We start from the raw sequence: 21,271 nt of genomic DNA on the forward strand, positions 1-21,271 counted from the left end.
CGTGCCTCCGAGCTTCTCGTCCCTCAAGAGCTCTGGCCGACTCTCCCTCGTCCTGCACCTAGGGCCGCCCTCGCGCCCCCCAGGTCCCTGGATGAGGTTCTTTAATGAGTACCGAGCTTCACGCCTCTATCATCAATTCCTTGGCGCGAAGCCGTCTATGTAGCTAAATGATTCGTCGGCGCGATCAAAATGAAGGTATGAGGGCAATCTCCCAATCGTTCCTACCAAACCTAGCCGGCCGCTCGTTTCCGGTGGTCGACGGTGTACAGAATGCCGAAGCGAAACCGGAATCGAGGCGCATGCGTGACTCGAGAGGTAAGAGGGTGTGACCGAACCGCCGAGTTTTCCTTGCACCGTATACATGAACGAATCAGGTCGTGATAGCTCTAAGAAAATAGTTTCTCCTTCTCGAACTTTCGGATGCAAACTGAAATACGATCGTGCTACGAATACCCGCCGTGATTCCCTCGCTGACATTCAGCATTTTGCGACTTTCCTACCGTTAGAGAGAACTCCTCACCCAATGGGGAGAGAATCACTGATTCCGACCGATGTGTACCCTCGAAGCTATGAGCAGCCCATGACGCAAGGAGTACTAATCGATTTCTCACACCTCTCGTGAGAGCTTCGTCGATAATTTTATTCATCTCCCCTTACAATATTACAAACAATCGAGAGCTTGACGCAAAAAAATGTATAATCAAAGAAACAGACGCACAACTCTTTCAACAACTCGACGGCATTGAGGACATTTCAAATTTTTCTCCTGGATTTTTCGTGAACATTTGTAGCAGCCCACAATATGAGCGGAGCGGCCGTGAACGATAGCCGTATTCTTCGGTCTCGATTCACACATCACGCACGAGCCCAAGAGATCCAAGGCCGACGGCTCGCTAGAAGAGTCGACTGACAGTTGTCCTTGAGAAAAAGACAATTCACCTTCGGTCAAAGGCTGCAAGGAAGAGATCCATCGTTAATTTCCACGACAGAAGACGTTTGGGAGCGATGCGGTCGTCGCAATCGATAGAGTCGCGCAATATTAAATAAGAGGGGAAACTTACAGATGATGCTGTCTGTCTATCACAGGGTTCGGGACTTTCAACTTTGAGCACCTTTCTCGGGCTATTTTCTTCATTATCTTTGGTACACTTTCTCTTTCTACGGGCAATGCTTGGCGGGATCCTACGGTCCTCCTCCTTCCGCCAGCCGAATTGCGCAGTCCAGCAGTTATGGCAAAAGCCGTTGCGAGTTTTAGCTTCGTCACTGACACACTTACAGAACCAAGGGTTGGTAACCTACACAACGGGATAAGGGGAGCTACTTAGTAAATATTTCAGGAGCTGATCACGGTCAATTTCCTTCCTGGAATCGAAATGCTTAGATGTTCGAACATGAGAAGATAGGCAGGCAATTTCGAGAAACGAGATCTGATCTCCATTCCAGATTTTCGCCCACGAGTCTCAGAGCGATGCAAGAAGATGATAGCAGAGAGAAGCAGGTGAAGGAATCACCATCGAGTCGGGAGAGGGTCGAAGGATCAAGATCTGATTTTACAGGAAAGAGCGAATGACCAACGTCTCTGTGAGATCATGCGTGAATCATTGACTTCGACGTTGTTCCGTGGACGATGAAGGGAACCAGATATGGGAAAAGACGCACTTAAACTCTGTCGAGCGGCAGACAGAAGCATCGCAAGCAAGAAACAGACTCCAACCAAATCGTTCCATTGGATAATCACTCTCCAATTCCAGAAGCACTCTCACACATGTGTTCTAAACGGAGCGATTCGCACACGATTTTTACTTTGAGCGCACAATTAATTTAGCAGCGGCCACAGTCGCTTTCACTGCTCGCGGTAGCCGCAGAGATACGATTCTAGCACACTTGAGGAAAACAGTCGCACAATTTTTTCAATATCTGGGTCACGGACAATGCGTCGATAACCCGTAGCTCCGGGGAGCTCCTGGGGTGTGTTCTCCCCTCAGGAAGTCACTTCAGCGGCGGAATGCGAGTCTCTTCCGCAGAATCGAAGTTCGCGGGGATCCTCGGGGTGGTCGCCCGATTGAGCTCCAGCGGAAGCATTTCTAGCTGTTTCCCACCACACAGTCACCACCATCACAAGCACAGAAACGGTTCGGAAGTAGGTGCAAAAGTTCGCACGGCACTGTCCAGTTCCCTCCCGTTCTCGTCGCACTCGAGTAACACAGTCTGTTTCCTGGGAGCGCTTCGAGTCTCCCTCGATTCTGTCCTGCCTGACGCGGCGGCGTCAGAATGCGCGAACACATTCTCTGGAACTTTTCTTAGGTTGTCAAGAAGTCACGCCCGCTGACTTCTCTGGCGTCGTCTACTAAAGCCGTGAGGTCTTCTCCATGCTTTCATTCTTCGATAGTTGGCGCGATACTGTTCGCAAGGCGAACCAACCAGATCCATCGGGAGTTCCGCGATGTCTCGTACGTTGAAGATCCGCTTCATTCTGGACCGTTGCACTCCGGTTGTCGATCGTCCACCGACCACCACGGATAGGAACGAGAGCGTTCTCAGCGTACGGTCGGAGAATCTCGGATCTGGGTGATTTGCCTTAACTCGAGTTGACTCTCAGATGCATCCTAGATTTCGGCCAGCAGCGAATGAGGCCCAGCTCTCCGCATCATCTCAGTCAGCACGCGCGCGCCCCCCAACGATCACCACGCAGTTTCCGTCGACTGCGTGGATTACGTTGAGACGATACAACGTTCTGAGATACCACCTTAGGTTACCTTTTCCTTTCACGGCTGGCCGAACTCGTAGCTCCAAGGCGGATGCGTGTCGTTCGATGTGCATCAGGAGAGCGGGACTCGTCCGGAGAGCTCTACCGCCGCATTCCAGAACTGACGTGTTCTCTATTCCTTTCAGACCGGTACGGCATAGACTCATAACGCAATGCTGCGCAGAAGCAAGGTTACTCTCCGATATTGACAATAGCTACCCTGTCCGGGGCCTCGAATAGATTCCGAAGGGTCACACGCTGTCGGCCCATTTCCTTTGGGCTCTCGGACGCCCTCTGCCTGAGAGTGGAACTCTCGGAACGCGATAATTTCCGGAATCGGAGCTCCCCAGGGATCGCATGGGACATTCTCCCTCAGCCTGTACGGATTTTGAGTTTCCCGTCCGGGATCCTCACGAGTGTATTTCTGACAAACAATGGTATTCGTTCTCCTACGAGGTGATTTTCAGCCTGAAGTGCGAAAACCATGCAAAAATGATGTCGAATAGAGCATGCAACGCCACGCACACCGATGAAGCTCGACACTACCTAAACGATTCACTCCACAGGCTATTCCTCGCTGCCCCGAGGACATATGAAAACTTCCACTCGATTCGTGGACGCTGACGCTAGATCGAAGGTACACGATTCGCGTGAATGCTTCAAACTCTGATCGTACACGTACTGCCGCGCTCGATAGATCAGGACCACCGAAAAGACCACAGGTCGGGGTAGCTCGAGACGGCTCGTGCTCGATCGAAAGCGTTTCGGAGTTTCGCCGAATCATATTTTCACACTTACCGGACATTCAGGTTTATTGGCAGTAATGGAGGAGTCACAATCGGAGCTATCGGCGAAAAAATCGTCACCTTCCGTATATCCGATGCTCTCGACCATAATGTTCTCTTCGACAATATGCTGCAAAATTACGAAGGCGTTCTAAAATTGCACGTATTCCAAGTCGTCGGGTTTCTCGGAAGGCACTACCTCGAGCCGATCGATGGTCCTATACGATATTCCCCGCGACTTCCTGACAGAATATATACCGGAGTCGGGTCCGTAAATGCTCACAATTTCGAGATCGCTGTCGCTTGAGTAAGAATGGAGATCATCATTTGAACCGACTTCGCTGTACGGCTCGAATTCGTTGTACTCGGTTTCGCAAGAATGGAAGCTCGCAATGCTTATTTCATCCTCGGACTCCGTACGAACGAATGACTTGATTAGACTCTAAGAGAAACGAAGAAAGAATCAATTCCCTATTCGTCCCGCTGGCGATCGCATCCATCTGAGGCACACGGAAGGTTCAGCTCGTTGCCAGAGCTTGGACTCACCTTTTCATGGAACTCCTCAAAGATCGAGAGGTTCGTTGTGCTGCTGCTGTCGTCATTGTCATCGCTCCCGCTGAATTCGATTTCAAGATCAACTTCGGAGCTCTGATCAGACAAGCAGTTCATGGCTTCCGTCACCCCATGAAGCACGTCGACTTCGGAGTTCGAGCCGTTGGGCGAGTTACCTCCTATTGTCGATGAAATATCATGTCAACGAGAATATACCCGAGATTCGTCTCACACCAAAACGACAGGCCCCCGTGCGATGCTCTCATGGAGCTCGAGTCCTTGCGCTCGATGAGGGACCGGTGCAAGGGACATGCTCAGGTCGTGATCCCTCATCGACACAACCCCGTCAGCTGAGTGTTTGCACCCATCCCTGTTAAAGCAGCCAAGAACCACACACATAGGAGACTGATGCCCTCGCAAGAATGGAACCCATTCAAAAGCGAGGAGCATCCAAAGGAGATTAGGACCAATCGTGCAATGCCCCTGATCGACGAGGAATCGGGACTTTCCGGTTCGGAGACTTGGCGCAACGTCGCGGTAGGCGAACAGGCGTCGAGCTCAAATCGGTTCAACGAGTACTCGGATTCCCCATCGAAATCTCCTGAGAACCGTGAGGCGCGCGGTCATCGACCGCTCGGCAAATCCCCAGCGCATTCAGATTACAGAAACAGATTCCGCTTCTCATATCCTGAAGCGCGAGGGATGTTCTCGAGGCTCATGATTGTCCTCCCTGAATCTTTAACAGGCGACAGTGAGAGGAACACAGGATCCGCAATCATTGTCGGTGACTTCGAAACAGGGTTCACGAATGGCGTAAGCCAAGCGCTCTTTTACGGACGAAGCTCGTTGGATATCGATCGTAGAGCTTAACGTAAAACATCTCCATCCTTACCCACGTCGTGTAGCTTCTGAGTGAACACTGGCGATATGTGTCGCTTGATTAAATCTCTGTATGAAGAAGATGTAAGAGAAGATGTCCGTTTAGGTCATTGGAGACGAGGAGCCAACCACAAGAGACCACAACAATGATCAGTCCATCGGAACGCAACGGGGAAAAGAGAAAAATGGAAGAGAATCAGCTGTCAGTTATGTTTCCCCGTCGACTGATTTTTCCGTCCGATCCTCGCAGCCACGATGGAATCGTCACGGAAAATGGGACAGAAAATCTCTACCTAAGCATATCGCATGAAAAGCATTTGCACACAGATTCTCTCATGGAAAATTAGGGATTGACGAGTCTAAAGGGCGCTAGCTGACCAAACCTGACTGCAGTATGTTCTCAGAGCTTTTTTTTACCTCATATGACCGGTCAGTCTCGAGCGAGAGAGGCATCCCAAATTGATTCGATCCCACAATCTTCTTAATTTTCAATTACAATCTTGATTGAGAACAGAGAAGCTGTTCCAGTTTGCGAATCATTCCCCATGATCTGAGCTCTCCTCCCTCCGAGTTTCTTCTGGTCCGGAATGAAGCAACGGTAGCACCGTGCCGTCACATGGCAGACAGACACGCATGCTCCGGCCTCGACATTGAGTGACGACGATTTTGTTCAGCGAAAGCGAATTCTGACAATCTTCTGCGCTCCGAATAACAATATAATCTGAGAGAACGGTACACATGGGACCACGACATCGTTCGTGTCATAGTCTTCATGATTTCCGAAGTCACAAGTTGGCTTGAGCGTCTACATTGAGGAAAAGAACTCATCATCAAAGATGTTAAGCTTCTCGAGCCGATTCCAGACGCAGAAAACATATCGAGCCATGAGCAGAAAAGAGGTTGGGGCATACTCAGGGAAATTGAAAAAAGGAAGAGAGATGAGTAGTATCAGCATGATTCGAAGCCAAAGATCAGGTGAGGAGCTAACGAGACGAATATTCAGATGGATGGTCAGACATGCCTCGACTTGTTCCGACAGTATTGACCAGAGAGTTCTCCCGCGCCTCGTGCGGAGGGGGCGACAGATTATTACAGACATAAGATTACGACAGAAGAGACCGAAGCCGGGAAGCTCCGGTGAGAATAGGCGAGCAAGAAGAGGAGTCTCAATGATTCGAAATTCCCGAACGAGCTCCAGAACATAGACGGCAGAATTTTGCTGCCGATATCGAGCACGATTTCGAATTGAAGGAAACCAGCCGAGATCAATCAGGCTGCCATGCATCTAACGCGATATCCCCGCCCACGAGCCACGAGGCTTCGAACTCTTGAGAGTTTTGGCGCCAAACTTCGTCTCTCTGCGTCACGATCTCTATCGATGCCATTTTTCCCTTACGGGATTCAGAACTCAATCACTCCAGCTTACTCTGACACAGCATCCAGAAGTTCAAACTCCCAGGCAAGAGGATCATTGGGAAAAAGTCATTCACGAACTTACACAGCCTCCCGATTGGTGAACGAGATTCGCTTGAACAAGGTCCCGAGTGGATCTCCGGAGCACTTGATGACGTCCGGTCTTGACGGGTCAAAAAGACCCTTAGACAGGATATGCTTCCTCAGGTAGAAGAGGATCTGCAGAAGAATCGATCCAATTTCAAAGTCACTGCGACACTCACGCCGCGCCGCACACTGATCGCAGGAGATACCGAAGTTCCTATGGAGAATGGTAACACCGAAAGAGCACCATGAACTTACCATCCAGAACGTGACTGGTTCGTTCGGCATACCATAGGCTTCCAAAATCCGATAGAAGGCTTTATCCAGTATATACATCTGGAAAAATGGAGAAGTCATGACAACAAGCACTCGCACTGGCGCACGCGGGCGCCTCCTCGGATTCACTCGAGCCTCGGGAGTACCCTGTTGAGATGTGAGGTGCGGGTATCCGTTCTCCTCGATGGCACACCAAGTAGCTGCCGAGGTACGCCGCGGAAGCGAGAAGGAACTCGACAGTAGTGAGCCCGACTCCGTGCATGTATGGTCAAGCGGATCCTATCTGCTCAGACACGTCGCATCACTCCTCGTCATGACGACGAAGAGCCGCTGGCAGTCGGAGAAGATAGCTTCCGATACTGTTGCACGGACTGGACCAAGCGATGTATACTCACATTTACAAAATCGTCGAGCTTCGACGACGAAGGAACCTGTTTGGGCAGCAGGCTCGGCGCCTGGCTCGCCCTCGAGACCGTATCCGTCATACTGCAACGTAGAGCCAACATTGTAGGTGTTTTAGGGAAACGAATAAGGAGTCTTCCTTAAAACAGCATAGACGAGATACGCGATCCGTGGGATTCGAGCAAAAAAGACTCAGCCGAGTCGCTGTCGGTCTTGAGAGAACCGAAAGCCAGCATTATTCTGCCCAGACATGTAGTGTGCTTCGGAGGGGGTGACACGGCGAGGTTCACATAACTGAGGTTTCGAATTCTTCCCTTTCTCCGTCGTTTCGGAAATCGGGAATATTCGCAACTTGATTCGAGCCCCTCAGACATATGATTCTTCCTCTGCACTCATAATGAAGGAATCTGACACTATGAGTGTGTCAAGGACAGCCGAGGAGGATCGGATTTCTGATCGATGGTCGGACAAGGGTGTTCAGGTAACTCGTACTCTGTGATGCTCTCGATGGCTGCGTAGAGCATCTTATGGAGGCATAACTAGGAAAACTCTTAGCTCCATCGAACACCCATTCAATAATTTCGGCCGTCAAAAAATAGTTTTCGCTGCACACTCCGAGAACTACCGCGGCTACACCTCTTTCCATCGCTGGCTTCCGCTGCCTGGTTCTACAAACACATTCGTCGACGACCGATTCATACATGATCAGCCCCCCGGCGTCGAAAGCTCCCACCACCCTCGCACTCTGATTCGACGTTCACGGCGACGAATTCAGCACCCATTTCTCTCGACAAACCTAGCCCCGCAGAATGCCATTGTTGAATTTTGACACCACCACAACTGGACACGATTGGGCAAACTGAAGCTTGACAGCAGGCAGCGCTTTAAGTCTCCTTCGAGGTCTGGAGTACGGGCCCGAGCTAAGATGCCTCGTACTGCCTCAATCCGACTCACTTGAATGTTCGGAGACTATCCACCGGAGTTGAATTCCAACGGAGGATAAGGATGCTTTATTCTCGCGTTGTTATGTTTACGCACAGTAGCAGCAGCAGCCGACCCACTCACACCGTAGCCAGAGCGGCGGCGGAACTCTGCAACGATGATTTTGCTTAAACGTCGTGAAGCTTCGGTCAGTGCTTGCAGCGCTCATTTTCAAGATGAGTCGCTCTGCTTCAAAGAGGGAAAGGAATTCGGCCGAAGGAGATGCAGTCGCGCATGAAGTTGATCCTCCGTTCAGAGACGGCCTTCGGCGGGAAACTGAGCGATACAAAACGGGTCGAGCTCATTCCAGATGTAATCTGTCGGCGTATTTCAAAAACCCATTCGAGCAATCTGATCGGAATCGAGCGGATTCATCGATTCAATTGTGCTTCCAAATCTGCGGTGCTCTCTAAACGAACTACATCGATGATGTAATTACCTAATGGGGAGCGAATTCTTGCGTTCCGAGCAAAGATCATCAACGCCGCGCCGCGTGAGGCCGGTGGGCGGTCTGCTCTCGATCCTGACGGAGACTCGATCGAGCCCCGATGTCTCCTTGACTCATGATTTTGAGACACGTGACAGCTGCTTACCATGGTTCCCTCAGCCTCTCTCCTTAGACGTTAGCTCGAGCTCCAAACCGAAAAATAGCGTCGTTCCACGCCTGGTGGGCCAGATGTCTCCTCGAGACCTTTGATTTCCGCGCCACTCGCAATCAGCTGTTTTCACATGTCCAGAGAAGCGGGAAAGTCCACTCCACCTACCCGGAGGAACCGGGGCAAGGGATTCTTCGGAAATTGAACCCCATCGGTTGACAAAATTTCCGATGAAGGAAGATTCGTGAGAGCCACGCCTCATAGAGCTCACAGATGAGTAACCAGGCAGCCCTTCTCGGGCGATGCATAGCCCTCATCGACATGGATTGCTTTTATGTTCAAGTGGAAGAGAGACTCCAACCTCAGCACAAGGGGAAACCCGGTGTTGTTGTACAGTGCACCGGTGAGGACGGGGATGAGCGCGAGAATTTTCCGGGAACATTCAACAGCGTGGAATTCTTTGTTCACATTGAAGTCTTTCTTCTTTATTCCGGTAGGGAGCGGAGTTGAAGGCGGATGCATCGCGGTGAATTACGAGGCTCGAGCTAAGGGCATCAAGCGCGGAATGAGACCTAATCAAGCCAGGGCTCTGAGTTCGGACTGTATAATATATCATGTACCTGAAGTGCGGCAGAAGGCCGATCTATCCAGATACAGGTACGTCAATGCTCGTGATTGAGAGAATTCCGTTCCACCTACCCTCCTCCAAGAGCGCGATATTTTCCGATACTCCTCAACGGCGCTTGACTCCCCCCGGCGCAATCAGGGGGAAAAATCGACGATAATAATTGGTTTGTGAAACTTCCAGACAAGCGGGTGCGGAGGTTCTAAAAGTATTCTGCTCTTTCGGTGCCGTGGTCGAAAGAGCTTCCATCGATGAGGCCTACATCGATCTCACGGGACTCGTTGCCAATAAGCTAACTTGTGTGCCAACAGCAGCGCTCGGCAACGCTTCCATCGAAGGATACGAGGACGCCACGTCATTCCTTGAACGTGAGATGATGCTGGAAGAATCTGAGAAATCAAGTTCCGTATTTTGAATGAAGGATGAATGTTTTGCCTGCTGAACTAATATCCGGGAAACTTGCAGAGGTCGACTGGACAGAGGATGGAGGAGACGCATATCTAGCTCGGGGAGCTGCTATCATGATGGAGATGAGAGCGAAAGTTCTACAGGAGACAGGCTTCACGTGCTCCGCGGGAATCTCCCACAATAAAGTGAAGCTCCACCGAACTTTGCCTTGTTTTGGATTGTGGATATTGTTCATCATGCTCCTTCGGCCCGGAAGATCCATGAGCCCCTCTCTTGTTCTCGACGGTTCCAGATTGTGGCCAAGCTTGCTGCAGGACTCCATAAACCGAACAGACTGACCGTGGTTCCGCACAGCTCAGTGGCACTCCTATTCACAACTGTTCCTATCGGCAAAGTTCGCAACCTCGGCGGCAAACTCGGCGAGAATATCACGAAGGACCTCAACGTGCAGACGATGGCAGAGCTCGCTCAGGTTCCTCAAAGTAAACTCATACAGCTCTATGGCGACAAGACGGGGTATGCCTTTCCGAGGGCTCACAAGCGGGAGAATTTCGTCTCCTTATACAAATCGGGAAATCCGACTCTGACGGTAACACCGAATTCCCCACAGGCGATGGCTCCACTCGCTGAGCTTCGGTTACGATTCCGAGGCTGTGGAAAATCGGCTTTTGGCGAAGAGCATCGGCTGCGCGAAAACTTTCCCCGGGAAACTTTGTCTCACCACTGTGACCGAGATGAGTAAATGGGTGAATAACCTCAGCGAGGAACTCGAGGAACGGCTCCGCGAAGATTCGAAAATAAATCACCGAGCACCGCGCCTCCTCGTTGTTGGCAATGGATACCAATCCCGGAGTGTGACCTTGTCCGGGAACACTTTCACCAAGGTCTTCCTTTACAATGAAGTGATGCGAGTTTTGAGAAAACTCAATACGGCACCCCCGACAAGCGATGCGCTGTCCCCGCGTCTAGAGGTTATACAATTCAACGCCACGAAATTCGTGCCCCTAGAAGAAGGCTCGTCCATCACCAAATACTTGACAACGAATACTTCACGTCGACCTGAAACATGTAAGTGTGCTGAGCTTCATGACAATTGAGACTATCGAGGGAACACCTCAGCTTCGCCGTTCTCCTCTTGAAGTCACGTTCCTATCTGCAGCTCCAACGCCCAGGAAACCTTCCATGTCGAAGAGACTCAGAGCCCTGTTGGACGCCGACGAGGAGAAAGTCACGCCCGACGACGAGTTTTGAATGAGCAGACCAAAAGAGTGGATCAGAGATCCCTCAAGACCCGAGCCGAAAATTCAATACCGCGAGAACGGAGGACACCAAGAATCTGAAGCCCTCGACGATAGATTCGGACGCCAGACGATGACACGCCGCAGGGTTGAGGAAGCCTGTTTTTGTGACAGGATTGCATGACCTGACGATCACATGGAATTGTCTCGAGGCGGATGTGTTGTCGCTTCATTCGTGACGTCGCGTATTATACGAGGCAATGTGCATCATAGAACACTTGACTCTCCAGCTTGACTCCATGCTTAGACTCCTTGAAAATTTTAAATTAATATTATCTGGAATCCACAGCTGGGCGTTCGTATTCTGTGTTCTCGCTTTTCTGTATCTCTGGTCGATGAAGGATTGTCGCTTCATTTATTCGCTCTCGTCTTAGTCGGACGAGATGGAGCAGAGAGTGGAGTGGAGCAGAGACTTCTCGTCAGCATCACAGCTACTTGGCTAGCCGCGGATCTCTGCGCCGCGCCAGAGCTCCCTGACCAACTTTCCCTCCTCAGCTCTCAGTACGCACTAATCGAGCAGCACCATCTTGGGGGCGACCCTTGCGGATACTTACTAGTACGATACTTCTCTCGGAGAGTGTCTGATGACGCTTCGAGGATTCGCAAAATAAAGAAGAAGACTATCTCGAATAATAACGGTTGGGGAGCGGTGAAACTCAGGCTCTCAGAGAGCTCTATTCAAGGTCGCGCATCCTTTTGCGAATACTTCTCCGGCTCTGTGGTGGATTCGTCTCTGGCGGAGGTCGTTCGATGAGTTTCAAGTCAGAATTATAATGCAAGCGATGGACGGGCTCCACTCGGACTGCATAAATGAAGCTCTGCCTAGCTTCCCGGCATCGAACCGTCCGGAATCGAGTTGACCCGGCATCGACTTGTCCGGCATCGAGTTGACCGCACCCGCTCGTTCTCAACTCGAGCATTGTTCTCGTCGAGCACGTCGGGAGCAACTTGATAATTAGCGCCTGAGAGCTCAAGAGCGTGTACGATTTGCTCCGGCTCACCAGACACGTATTTCAAAAGGTACATCGAACGCTCGATCGGCGGCGCATCGGTCGCTTGTTCACGAAGCAATTGGATGGCCTTATGAACGCGGGGTATCGCAACCGATCACCATCGAACACGTCTGGGAAGATATCGAGCTCCTTTGGGGAGCGCGGCGCTGAAATGACTGTCGCAACTTCGCTGACCGGGACTCGGGCTTGACTTGAGGACGCCGCACTCGGTTCATTGGATTCCGGTACACTTGACGGCGCGGCCTCGACTGGCGACTCCTCTGTCTCAGAGCTCGTCGGACTTTCCGGTGAGGTCTGAAAAATGGTGTACGACATCCCGAGTTTGAATCTTACGCGGCGAACACCCTCTGGGTACCGTAGAAGGTTTCGACCAGCTGCTGCGATTGTTCTGAGCGCGACCGATCTGTCATGGATCGCCGGTGAGAACCTCGCCGCACTAGGGCCGAAATTGCGGCGATGGCTCTCTCGACGTCGATCCCGAACCGCTCGACCGTGGTGAGCTCTGCCTCGGAATCGGCCTCGTTGGCTTCACTCATTAGATTAGGTCGAATATTTGCGCGACGAGCTCACGAATCCGGCTCATGTGCTGAGTCATGATCTCGAGGAAGGCTATGGCAGCCTCGCGGCGGAAGGTCCTCGAAATTCAAATCCCCCTTAGCGATCCGGGAGTCTGATCCGGGGCTGCGTTCTCGGCGGACATCGCGCGGCGAGCACAGCGTGTGGTTACGACGAGTTCGAAGAAGCGAGTGGTAACAGCGACTCGTATCGTGGTCACGGCACCATGTTATATTGTATACGATCGATATCGATAGGGACGAGCCGCTGCTGATCTTCGACTTTGAACCACAGGGAAAATAGATTTTTTTTTTCGGACAGAGAAGAGCACGTGGCGTTGGTTGCACAATCTCTTTTTCGACGCTTCATTTTCGTCACTCTTGACCGAGGCTTCTGCATGGACGCGCGTTATTTGAAAGCTGCCCATTAGGAGGCTCATGGACTCAATTTATCTGACAATATGTGTGATACATACAGAGGCTATCCTGGAGAACATACACAGCAGAATTTGAATCGATTACGCCACATTCCATCTCCCGTCTTTATTCCAAGCTCACTCTATGACTCACTACGGCTACAGCAACTTCCGTGGGTTTCCCAGATCTCCGTTCCGGACGTGGCTCCCCGAATACCGACATCGTTTTCTCCTGCGGTCCTTCGTTTTTTCTTCTGCACAGGAAATTCGCGCCTCCATGGGGCTAGGAAACTGCAAGGAACGATTTTCCGCCGAAGTCCGACTTCATACTTTCCGCAGAGCCGCCCCGCGGACTGTCTCGTTCCCCCCAGGAGGGGCACCGGTCATTGAGAGCATGGTAGCTTTGGAGGCTGGCCGCCGTGGAAGTCGGGTACTCATTAAGGGGTGAGTCCAAAGGGTGAGAGCGTTTATCGGACGTAAACTTATGCCTAGAATGCCCCGAAACGGGTTCGCGGGAGGGCATTTCATTCCACTGCAATAGGGGCATTTCTATCCGATTGAATAGTACATGCTATGCGCAGCTCGGAGTGGATGTTCCCGATGGCTCTGTAGTGAGTGATCTGGTGGTCGCGCAAACTTGGCACCTCGGGAGAGCCTTGAAACGTGAATACAGATCGCTTTCTCTCGATCTCACGGGCCGCAACTTTCTACGTATCCTTCAACTCTCGGCTCAAGGCCTCATCTTATTTTAATGCGATCCGACATCAGGTTCATCTCTCTGGATATATACATAGGTAAGCATCGATTTGAGGGTGTTCAGTTGTATCCTTTATTCTCGGACTTCTCGCTTGACAACTGGACGCACGCACTCATGCTTGAACATAGGCCGAAAAGTTTGAATCATGCATGACTGTTAGGGGTTCTAGCTCGAGCGAGGAACACTAGCGCCCTCGGGTCGGGGTGTGCGTTCTATTCCGGCCCCAGAGCTGAAATTGCGCATCGATGGTGAGGAGACGCATGAGTCCACGATGACCTTCCGCCATTCATCAGGTTCCCGCCACCTTTTGAGCTTCCTTCTGTCGAGCGCCGTTTCGACTTGGAATGAAATCTCGTATTCACGCAGATAGTACATTACAATAGAAACTCTCTTTTATTTACAAAATGCTTCATAAATTTGAAACCTTTCACATCTCGCTCTTCTCGATAAAAACTAACACCGCTTATCTTTCTTTCTCTCTTTCTCTCGCTCTTTCAGGTCTTCATCAATTTTAATCTACCGAAGGTCTACGCGGGTAATTTCAAAGCCTTCCCTTTGATGACCTTCGTGACGTAAAGGTAGAAGAAATCACAGTACAATACGGTCTGGACGACTCCCGCAACTATAGCAATCACGTCGTAGAAGTTCTCCGCGTAGTATCGGTACATCCAGTTGAGGACATACAGAGCACGATATGAACCCAAAGCGAATAGATAGTGCGATGTAATAGTCTCGGCTTCGCCTGTAACGGATAGGAGGAGCCCTCAGGGTTAGAAACTAAACGTCGCTGGGATGCGCGGACGATGGCGGTGATACAGTTGGCCATAGAGTACACATATGTATGTCCAATCGACTCGGTAAACCGACCTGTCTTCGAGACCATGAACAGTTGCGGTAGGATCGCCACGGCTTCAAGATAGATCGAGAAGGTCCACAGAATCTCCATGAAAGTGAATTCGTGATTGATGACGAGGGCGAGGAGCGCGCAGGGTCCGAGAAGAAGCTCCACGCGGAATGTGTCGTGGTTACGGTCGTAGGTAGCTTTGAATTTCACCCACATCAGGTAAAGCGTTCCTGGAACGAGCAGATTATCTCAGAGACTATTTCACATCTCTGCTGGAGATCAGCAGCGCATGGCAAAAAAGCGGCGCACACACATTTTTTCGGAGGTCCGTACTTAGGACTTTTTGCCAATTGCTCCGGATATAATTCGAAGCGTCGATTTGTCACAGGAGCAGCCGAGTTAGCCCAGGAATTCGTCATTATCGCTTTACGTCAGAACGCCATCATGCAAGTGCTGGAGCTTCTGATCGGCTGGTCACGCTCGGGAAAGGAGTGACATTCTATGATTCGGTTGATGGATCTCCTAAGTTTTGTCAAGTGGAGCACCTCTTGCGTAGAAACCAAGAGCCCCATCTAAAGAAGGAGTATCGCCGCATCGCAACACATTAGTCCAATTTTGACTCCAACTCTAGTCGCACATATGCCAGCTGGCATCAGGAGCTGCGCCGTCGACCTCTGAGTTCTCCGCTGATTCGCTATGACGATAAGCGACAGAGAGTTCAGAGGATTCTCGACACCCGAAACCACGAAGGGCCGACTCGAAATAGCGCTCCCGTACAACTTCATTTGTGCCAAGCTGCTAGGGGTGCTCATCATCATCCCTCGCTAGGGCGGGGATGCCTCTATTAGCGCGTATCGGTGTTTATCCAGCTCATCGACAAGGGCCACAACGGGCAAGGTTTCAAGCGAATTCGAATCACTGGTGGAAATGAGTCTCCGAACGAAACCTCCCGTCGGTATGCTCTTGTCGGAGGGGTCATTGACTCCTTCTGTCAAATGGTTTTCTCCCTCCAGCCGGCGAAAGCTCTGAGCGCGCCATTCGCTTGGCGTGCATTGAGGATAATTTCAGAGGTAGAATTCAGTATTAGTCGCTATGCAGGATCGGGCGCCCATGAGCTCTTACTCCAAACACCGAGCAACTGTCGGAGAAGTTTCTCAGTCGTGGCCGCAGATCCAAGCAACGATCTTTCTCTCTCCTTCCCATGGCAGAATCGCACCACGTCAGCGTGTCGCACGAGCTCGCAAGCTCCTTCGAGGGAAATGGTTGCTCCCGAAGACCCGCATTCGAGACCACAACCCCATTCGGGGTTCGAGGAGTCATCGCGCCGATTCTGTCACTGTTGCCGGCCACTATCTCGGATTGAACTACCTGTCTGCGGCAGCCATCAGTATTTGGCCGTTTTTCTGATCGAGCGTGTGTCAGCCGAGTACGTGACCTCTCGAGTTGAACTCACCAATCGATGCGGCAAGGAAGATGACTTTCATCACAGTGTTGTACAGCGAAATAAATGACGTGAACAAGTCCAAATACCGAGCAGCGTAGACAATGCTGAAGAGCAGCTGAGAACGACCCGAGATGCCGGCGCACGATCGAGTTTTCCAAATCTTCAGCAACAGTATTATTATGGCGAACAAGTGGGACAGATCCCCCAGTAGTCGAAACAGATTCATTTTTAGGTTGTTTTCGGTGCGCGGGAAGACAGAATCCTGCTAAGTGCACGGCCGGATCAACAGCGAACTGACGTGGCCAAACACCCTATACAGCAGCAGGGAGAGCACACTGCGGCTGCTCTCGGGGCCGCCGACACAGACACACCACACACCAACAACAGCGGCGGCGGCGCGGCGACGACAACGGCAGCGCGGCGGCGGTGGCGGCGAATCGAGCAGACGCTCCCTGAGCTTTCTCCTCCTCGGTGGCTTGTGTTCGCGTTCTCGCGCTGTACTCTCAGTATAATTGTACTTTCCGTCGAGAAATCGTTTTCATGCCTGGTTCACAATCCAAGTACGGGTAATGGGATTAAACCTATGCGGATTCACTTGATGGGAGGGAGCAGGAATAATGATATCGGTGGTCTTTGCTGAGTGTTCAATGGCGATCGGGCGGTCCCATCCGATTTCCCGACTGCACGTTCCTATGCATCAACAAAACAGCGGACCGCTTTCAATTGCGACCCCTGAGGGCTCCCGAGCTCTCCGTGGTGTTTCCTGGAGAAAGACCTTTAGACTCACATGGACGTGAGCCACGCTGAGCTCTAGACGAGCCTGGGCGATAGACTGTACCCTCAAAACGGCCTGGGCGACAGACGGAAGCAAGAGGGGATTTCGATTGCCGACCACTCCGTCCCAGCGTGAGCTCAACCCGTTAATCGCGTTTGCACCATTTGAGGTAGCGTTCAGATCTTCCAGCTCACTCTCGGGCGAGCGACTCAACAAATAATGGGAACTCCAGGAACATCCGGAGGAGGACCGCTCCCCTAGGAGCTAGCATAGTGCTAGCATTGTGGCATCTTCGAAACCTCAAAGATGCCCCCCGTTTTGGCGGCCTCCGATCCGACATGGAGTTACCGGGAAAAACCGCAACTTAGCTGCCCCATGGTCAGTGGTTCGAATGCTCGAGTTCTTCTATCGCTCGACATGGCTCGTCACATTCCCTTCGAGGGTCCGTTCAAGTCGGGGTAAAAAAAGTCTGCAAAAGTCTGCTATCCGTCCTGCGCCGGAGCTCTGATGGAGACCGGAGGAATCTTCAATGTTTTGAGAGGGGTCTCCCGGAAGCTTGAGCTGATCAGCGCGCAGATTATGCAGAAGTTTTCCGTCCTCCGAGTTTCCTTCCTGCCACTTACTTTCGGGTCCTGCGAATGAATGGAGTTCATCCTCCAAAGGGATTCAGTTGCGAAACTTACTCGGTCCAACGAATTCCTACTCAAATCACGGCTGAAGGACTCCACGAAAAACGCCCACTGAATTGAGGCGAGGGATTTTCAGTATGACATCTTCTACGCTAGATATGCATACTATGTAGTTACGTGCCTGATACTGCGATTCCGATGGGATGAACATGGGGGATAGAGAGGGAGAACGAGAGGGTATCTGGGTTCCCCCCGACGGAACCCAGAATCCGTGTAATGTATGCATAATCCACATCCTCTTCGAGCTCATACGTCGCCGAGGAGATCGCTCAGGCCAACTGCTGGACTGCTTAGTAGACATTAAAAAATCATTGAGTTCGATACTTCATTGAGAATTTTCGGCCCCGGTGAGGCTTCCTCATTAGGCTCTGAAATACTAGTACACGGGTACGTATCTATGGAATAAGATTCCGCGCGGATCCGTATGTTGCTCGTATGGCCCGCAATGAGAGATTGTGTGCTTCCTGGCTCTTAGCGTTCCATCAATTGAAAGGCGAAATATTTTATCGCTTGACCTCCCGCTCAGTCGTCTCAATCTCTCTCCTGTCTTATCTTCCGGGCGGGCCGATCGGCTAATTCTATACCGCTGCTGTCAATCAATCTGCCCGTGGTCGTCTCCAAATGTTCACCATGCCTCCATCTTCCGGCATCTATCAAGCTGCGTGAGGACCACGGCTCGCAATCGAATCGCAAGTCCCCGTGCAGCATGGTGAAGGTCCCCCAGGCAAGGTTGACTGGAGACCTGAGTGGTTGATATACACAAAAGAACTTCGTCATATCGGACTTGAAACGGTTGAAGCGGTCCGTCGTAGCCGAACTCCGTTGTATCTAGAGACGGGTTCGTCAGACGGAATGAGACGTGAAAACCATCGGAAGAAAACCGCTTTGGCTCCCCTACCGACAAGAAACCTTGAAAATCATCCATTAGGCTATCGCCTCCGAACTTCCTACTCGTAAGACTAGTTCCATTATAATCGATTTTATTGACATGAGAGGAGATAGGACCGGGGACTAGCAATCAGCCTGTTATATACAGAGGTCCATCGTCGGGTCCGCTATAGCCGAGCCACGTGACATTGAACATTCCATAGGCTGGTCCGGGACCGAGAAGTCGGTCCTTTGTGACCGTTCCTTGTTATATACAGCTCCGTTATAATGATGATCTATTATATACTCGTTTTCGATCATCATGTCCCGATACAGTCTTTCTCCAGATGAGGCCCCTGCCCACGCGGACACTAGGGATCCGCGCCATTGAGTCAGCGAACGGTGAGAGATTCCCGGTATGCCCTTCATTGAGATGTGTAATTTTTTTGGAGCCGGGTTGTGGACGGCTCACGGGTTCGGTATCATGTCTTGGTGAATCCCTGTATGTATCGAGAGGGAGCTACCCTGACCCGCGGAGTGATGCCTGACGTACCATGAAAAAGTTCGATCTCCACTACGAGACCTCGCCCGCAATTGGCGGAGCTTCTGGAGGTGAAACATGCGCGTCGGGGAAACGCAAAAAATTTTAAGAACGTCCGTGAAGATTATGGGGTCATGAATCGCGATACGTGAACGGGTTTGCGGGGCCCAAAAGACGCCGAAGGTGCCGTTTATGTTGTTGTTCTCTCCATGGGCTCCCCATCTAGTAGTCATCGACACAAATAGGAGATACATATGTACATGTTTGCCCCGATCTGGCAGGGTGAGCGCTACACGGTCGATGGGGGTCACGGAGAGCAAGCGATCGGATCTCGCGCTCGTTCCATGCCGTATCATCTCGCAGGGCTTCAGAATGAACTGTTTCCCAAGAAGACCACGATCTTTCTCCGGCCTTCCCTTACTAGAGGTTTGGTGAAGGATATGTTGAACGAAGTCTGTGCTCCCGAGTCACCGGAGTCATCTCCAACCCTCCTGTCTCTACGACCCTCAGCCTGAAATCGAGACACGGCGCAGATGTGAGCCAGGCCGTCAAAGAGATCCTCGGGAACTCCCCGTTTGTTTCCCGCTTGGAAGATGTTCATTTGGAGTTGTGGGTGATCGACTCACAGGATCCGATCCGATTGCAGCCCGCCCTATTCTCGGGGTCAAAGTTGGATCGCGCGATCTGCGTTCTAAGCGACAGCCGGGTGGAGAATTATCCATGCTCTATGCACGCCGTCCGAGCTGTTTTCAAGGATACGCTTGGGTACGGTCCGACTTCGCAAACGCGACTCTCGGGGACTAGGTTGTGCTCGTGCCGAACCGGGAATCTCGGGTCGAATCGGCCGGTAGAGCGATTGAATCCAGTCTGCACTCTCAGAGCTTCGCTTCTCTACGTACTGCAGCTATCAAATCAGAGAAAAAATTCGGATACTTCCGCACGGGGACATGAAATACCTACGATGCTAAGAATCAGTCGTCTGCGACACTCCTTGTAGCTATGACAACCAAGTATGTACAGCTCCGTCGGGAATCATTGCACGCCACCGTATGTACGTCCCGGAGTCGCCAAGTTCGTCGTGACATGGAGCTCATGGCGACGCAGTGCGTGGCTCCCTATATTCTTCTGATATCTTGTGGGATATGTGGCGGTCTCGATACTGAGCCGGCAGGCCCAACCAAGATCGGCGATGAAACTCGTCCGAGTGCCGGTCTGTTCCTCACTTCTCCGAGCTCGAAGGCCACCGTGAGCGCGAGCGATGATGACCTTGGATCCTCAGAGCTCCCGGTGGTAAGAAACGGAAATTGACCTCCCTGATTGAGAGGAATCTCCATCGAGCAGGTTTTTTTCGCAGAGCCGGATGACAAGAATGTCGGCGGGATTCCATCTCGATATCAAGTTTTTCATCTCAATATTCCGAATTGATGACGGCCGATTCGCTACTGCATTAGGAGAGACGAATGTTCCTAACTAAGGACGCCGCCCTTCTTTCCAGCAGAGTACGCCTGTACTTCCTGGCTCAAGTCATGCGGCAGAGTATACGGCCATGGAACCTGAGTTGGAGCAGTCGTCGGATCCTACCTCTGAAGTCCGTGACTCGACCGAGTTGCCGTCCCGGCCCGACGTCGGCTCTCAAAACAGTCCGACAACGGCAGACGCGACAATAGTGAGCGTTGAAACTACGTCGGGAAGCGGCGTTTACAATGCCTCACCAGCGGCGCCGACGTCACGCAATAACACGCCGGCTGGACGACCTTTCGAAAAGGTTCTTCTGCGGAATTACACGGAGTTCCGAGCGTCCAGAGGGAAACTTACAATTCGACGGCGCACAGAACCTTCGGACCAATTAGAGTGAGTTTGAATTTCTCCGGTAGAGCTTACTAGAGCTCTACCGGAGCGACGTGCGTCGATATGATCGACGAGAACCGCTCCCCGAGTGAAAATCGATATCGGGTCCTTCCGTTGCCGGCCTATCGAAAAGGGAGCGATCAGCTCATTGCTTGATGCATAAGGATCCGATCCAATGTTCCTGAATAATCGCAGAGCACGCCGACCCGGTGATTCTCGCGCAGAAAGCAGTGTTCTGTACCAGCTTGTCCTCCTCGCTCCTCAAAGTATTACACGCACTCACACCAAGGGACACATATCGAGCATCGAGCGACTCTTTCCTTCGGAACTACGCGCTCGCTCGAGTCACTTGGCAACGAGCTAAAGTTTTGCTGTTGCAGATGTGTCGCTGGTTGCGGTGACGTGTTTCCTGACGAGATAATTTGTACTCAACGGGCAAACAACGGAAGCAGCGTGAGGTGGGAGTGTACGTCAAGTT

At 51.6% G+C, this 21,271-nt stretch overlaps 3 protein-coding genes across 3 annotated transcripts; 1 reads left to right on the plus strand and 2 right to left on the minus strand.

Moving 5' to 3' along the window:
- Window positions 1-602: 602 nt before the first annotated feature.
- LOC100900324 (E3 ubiquitin-protein ligase Mdm2) lies at window positions 603-7,340 on the minus strand. Its single transcript, XM_003747639.1, has 9 exons — window positions 7,131-7,340; window positions 6,718-6,795; window positions 6,461-6,594; window positions 4,976-5,031; window positions 4,078-4,262; window positions 3,815-3,973; window positions 3,545-3,661; window positions 1,062-1,295; window positions 603-952 (listed from the first exon to the last, which is right to left on the minus strand). Exons 1-9 carry the CDS (start codon window positions 7,239-7,241, stop codon window positions 701-703), a joined length of 1,326 nt encoding a protein of 441 aa, XP_003747687.1. The 5' UTR covers window positions 7,242-7,340; the 3' UTR covers window positions 603-700.
- Window positions 7,341-8,987: 1,647 nt separating this feature from the next.
- Window positions 8,988-11,292, plus strand: LOC100904920 (DNA polymerase eta). The gene is made up of 7 exons (XM_018641143.1): window positions 8,988-9,111; window positions 9,212-9,371; window positions 9,523-9,707; window positions 9,805-9,932; window positions 10,040-10,263; window positions 10,358-10,815; window positions 10,907-11,292. Exons 1-7 carry the CDS (start codon window positions 8,988-8,990, stop codon window positions 10,996-10,998), a joined length of 1,371 nt encoding a protein of 456 aa, XP_018496659.1. The 3' UTR covers window positions 10,999-11,292.
- Window positions 11,293-13,833: 2,541 nt separating this feature from the next.
- KdelR (ER lumen protein-retaining receptor) lies at window positions 13,834-16,455 on the minus strand. The gene is made up of 3 exons (XM_003747641.2): window positions 16,083-16,455; window positions 14,653-14,859; window positions 13,834-14,527 (listed from the first exon to the last, which is right to left on the minus strand). Exons 1-3 carry the CDS (start codon window positions 16,297-16,299, stop codon window positions 14,313-14,315), a joined length of 639 nt encoding a protein of 212 aa, XP_003747689.1. The 5' UTR covers window positions 16,300-16,455; the 3' UTR covers window positions 13,834-14,312.
- Window positions 16,456-21,271: the final 4,816 nt, after the last annotated feature.

The sequence above is a fragment of the Galendromus occidentalis genome, unplaced genomic scaffold (genome assembly GCF_000255335.2).
Source record: "Galendromus occidentalis unplaced genomic scaffold, Mocc_1.1 scf7180000077524, whole genome shotgun sequence".
Taxonomy (NCBI): Eukaryota; Metazoa; Arthropoda; class Arachnida; order Mesostigmata; family Phytoseiidae; genus Galendromus; species Galendromus occidentalis.

What these genes read in the sequence shown, in the direction of transcription:
- LOC100900324 (XM_003747639.1), bottom strand. Translation starts at nt 7,241, where the DNA reads ATGTTGGCTCTACGTTGCAGTATGACGGATACGGTCTCGAGGGCGAGC. An exon ending in AGCTCGACGATTTTGTAAAT is followed by an intron (nt 6,796 to 7,130) that starts GTGAGTATACAT and finishes CCATTTTTCCAG; the next exon opens with ATGTATATACTGGATAAAGC. An exon ending in TCAGAAGCTACACGACGTGG is followed by an intron (nt 4,263 to 4,975) that starts GTAAGGATGGAG and finishes CATCGACAATAG; the next exon opens with GAGGTAACTCGCCCAACGGC.
- LOC100904920 (XM_018641143.1), top strand. Translation starts at nt 8,988, where the DNA reads ATGAGTAACCAGGCAGCCCTTCTCGGGCGATGCATAGCCCTCATCGAC. An exon ending in CGCCACGTCATTCCTTGAAC is followed by an intron (nt 9,708 to 9,804) that starts GTGAGATGATGC and finishes GGAAACTTGCAG; the next exon opens with AGGTCGACTGGACAGAGGAT. An exon ending in CGGGAATCTCCCACAATAAA is followed by an intron (nt 9,933 to 10,039) that starts GTGAAGCTCCAC and finishes CGACGGTTCCAG; the next exon opens with ATTGTGGCCAAGCTTGCTGC.
- KdelR (XM_003747641.2), bottom strand. Translation starts at nt 16,299, where the DNA reads ATGAATCTGTTTCGACTACTGGGGGATCTGTCCCACTTGTTCGCCATA. An exon ending in CTTCCTTGCCGCATCGATTG is followed by an intron (nt 14,860 to 16,082) that starts GTGAGTTCAACT and finishes TGCTCGTTCCAG; the next exon opens with GAACGCTTTACCTGATGTGG. An exon ending in GTTCATGGTCTCGAAGACAG is followed by an intron (nt 14,528 to 14,652) that starts GTCGGTTTACCG and finishes TATCCGTTACAG; the next exon opens with GCGAAGCCGAGACTATTACA.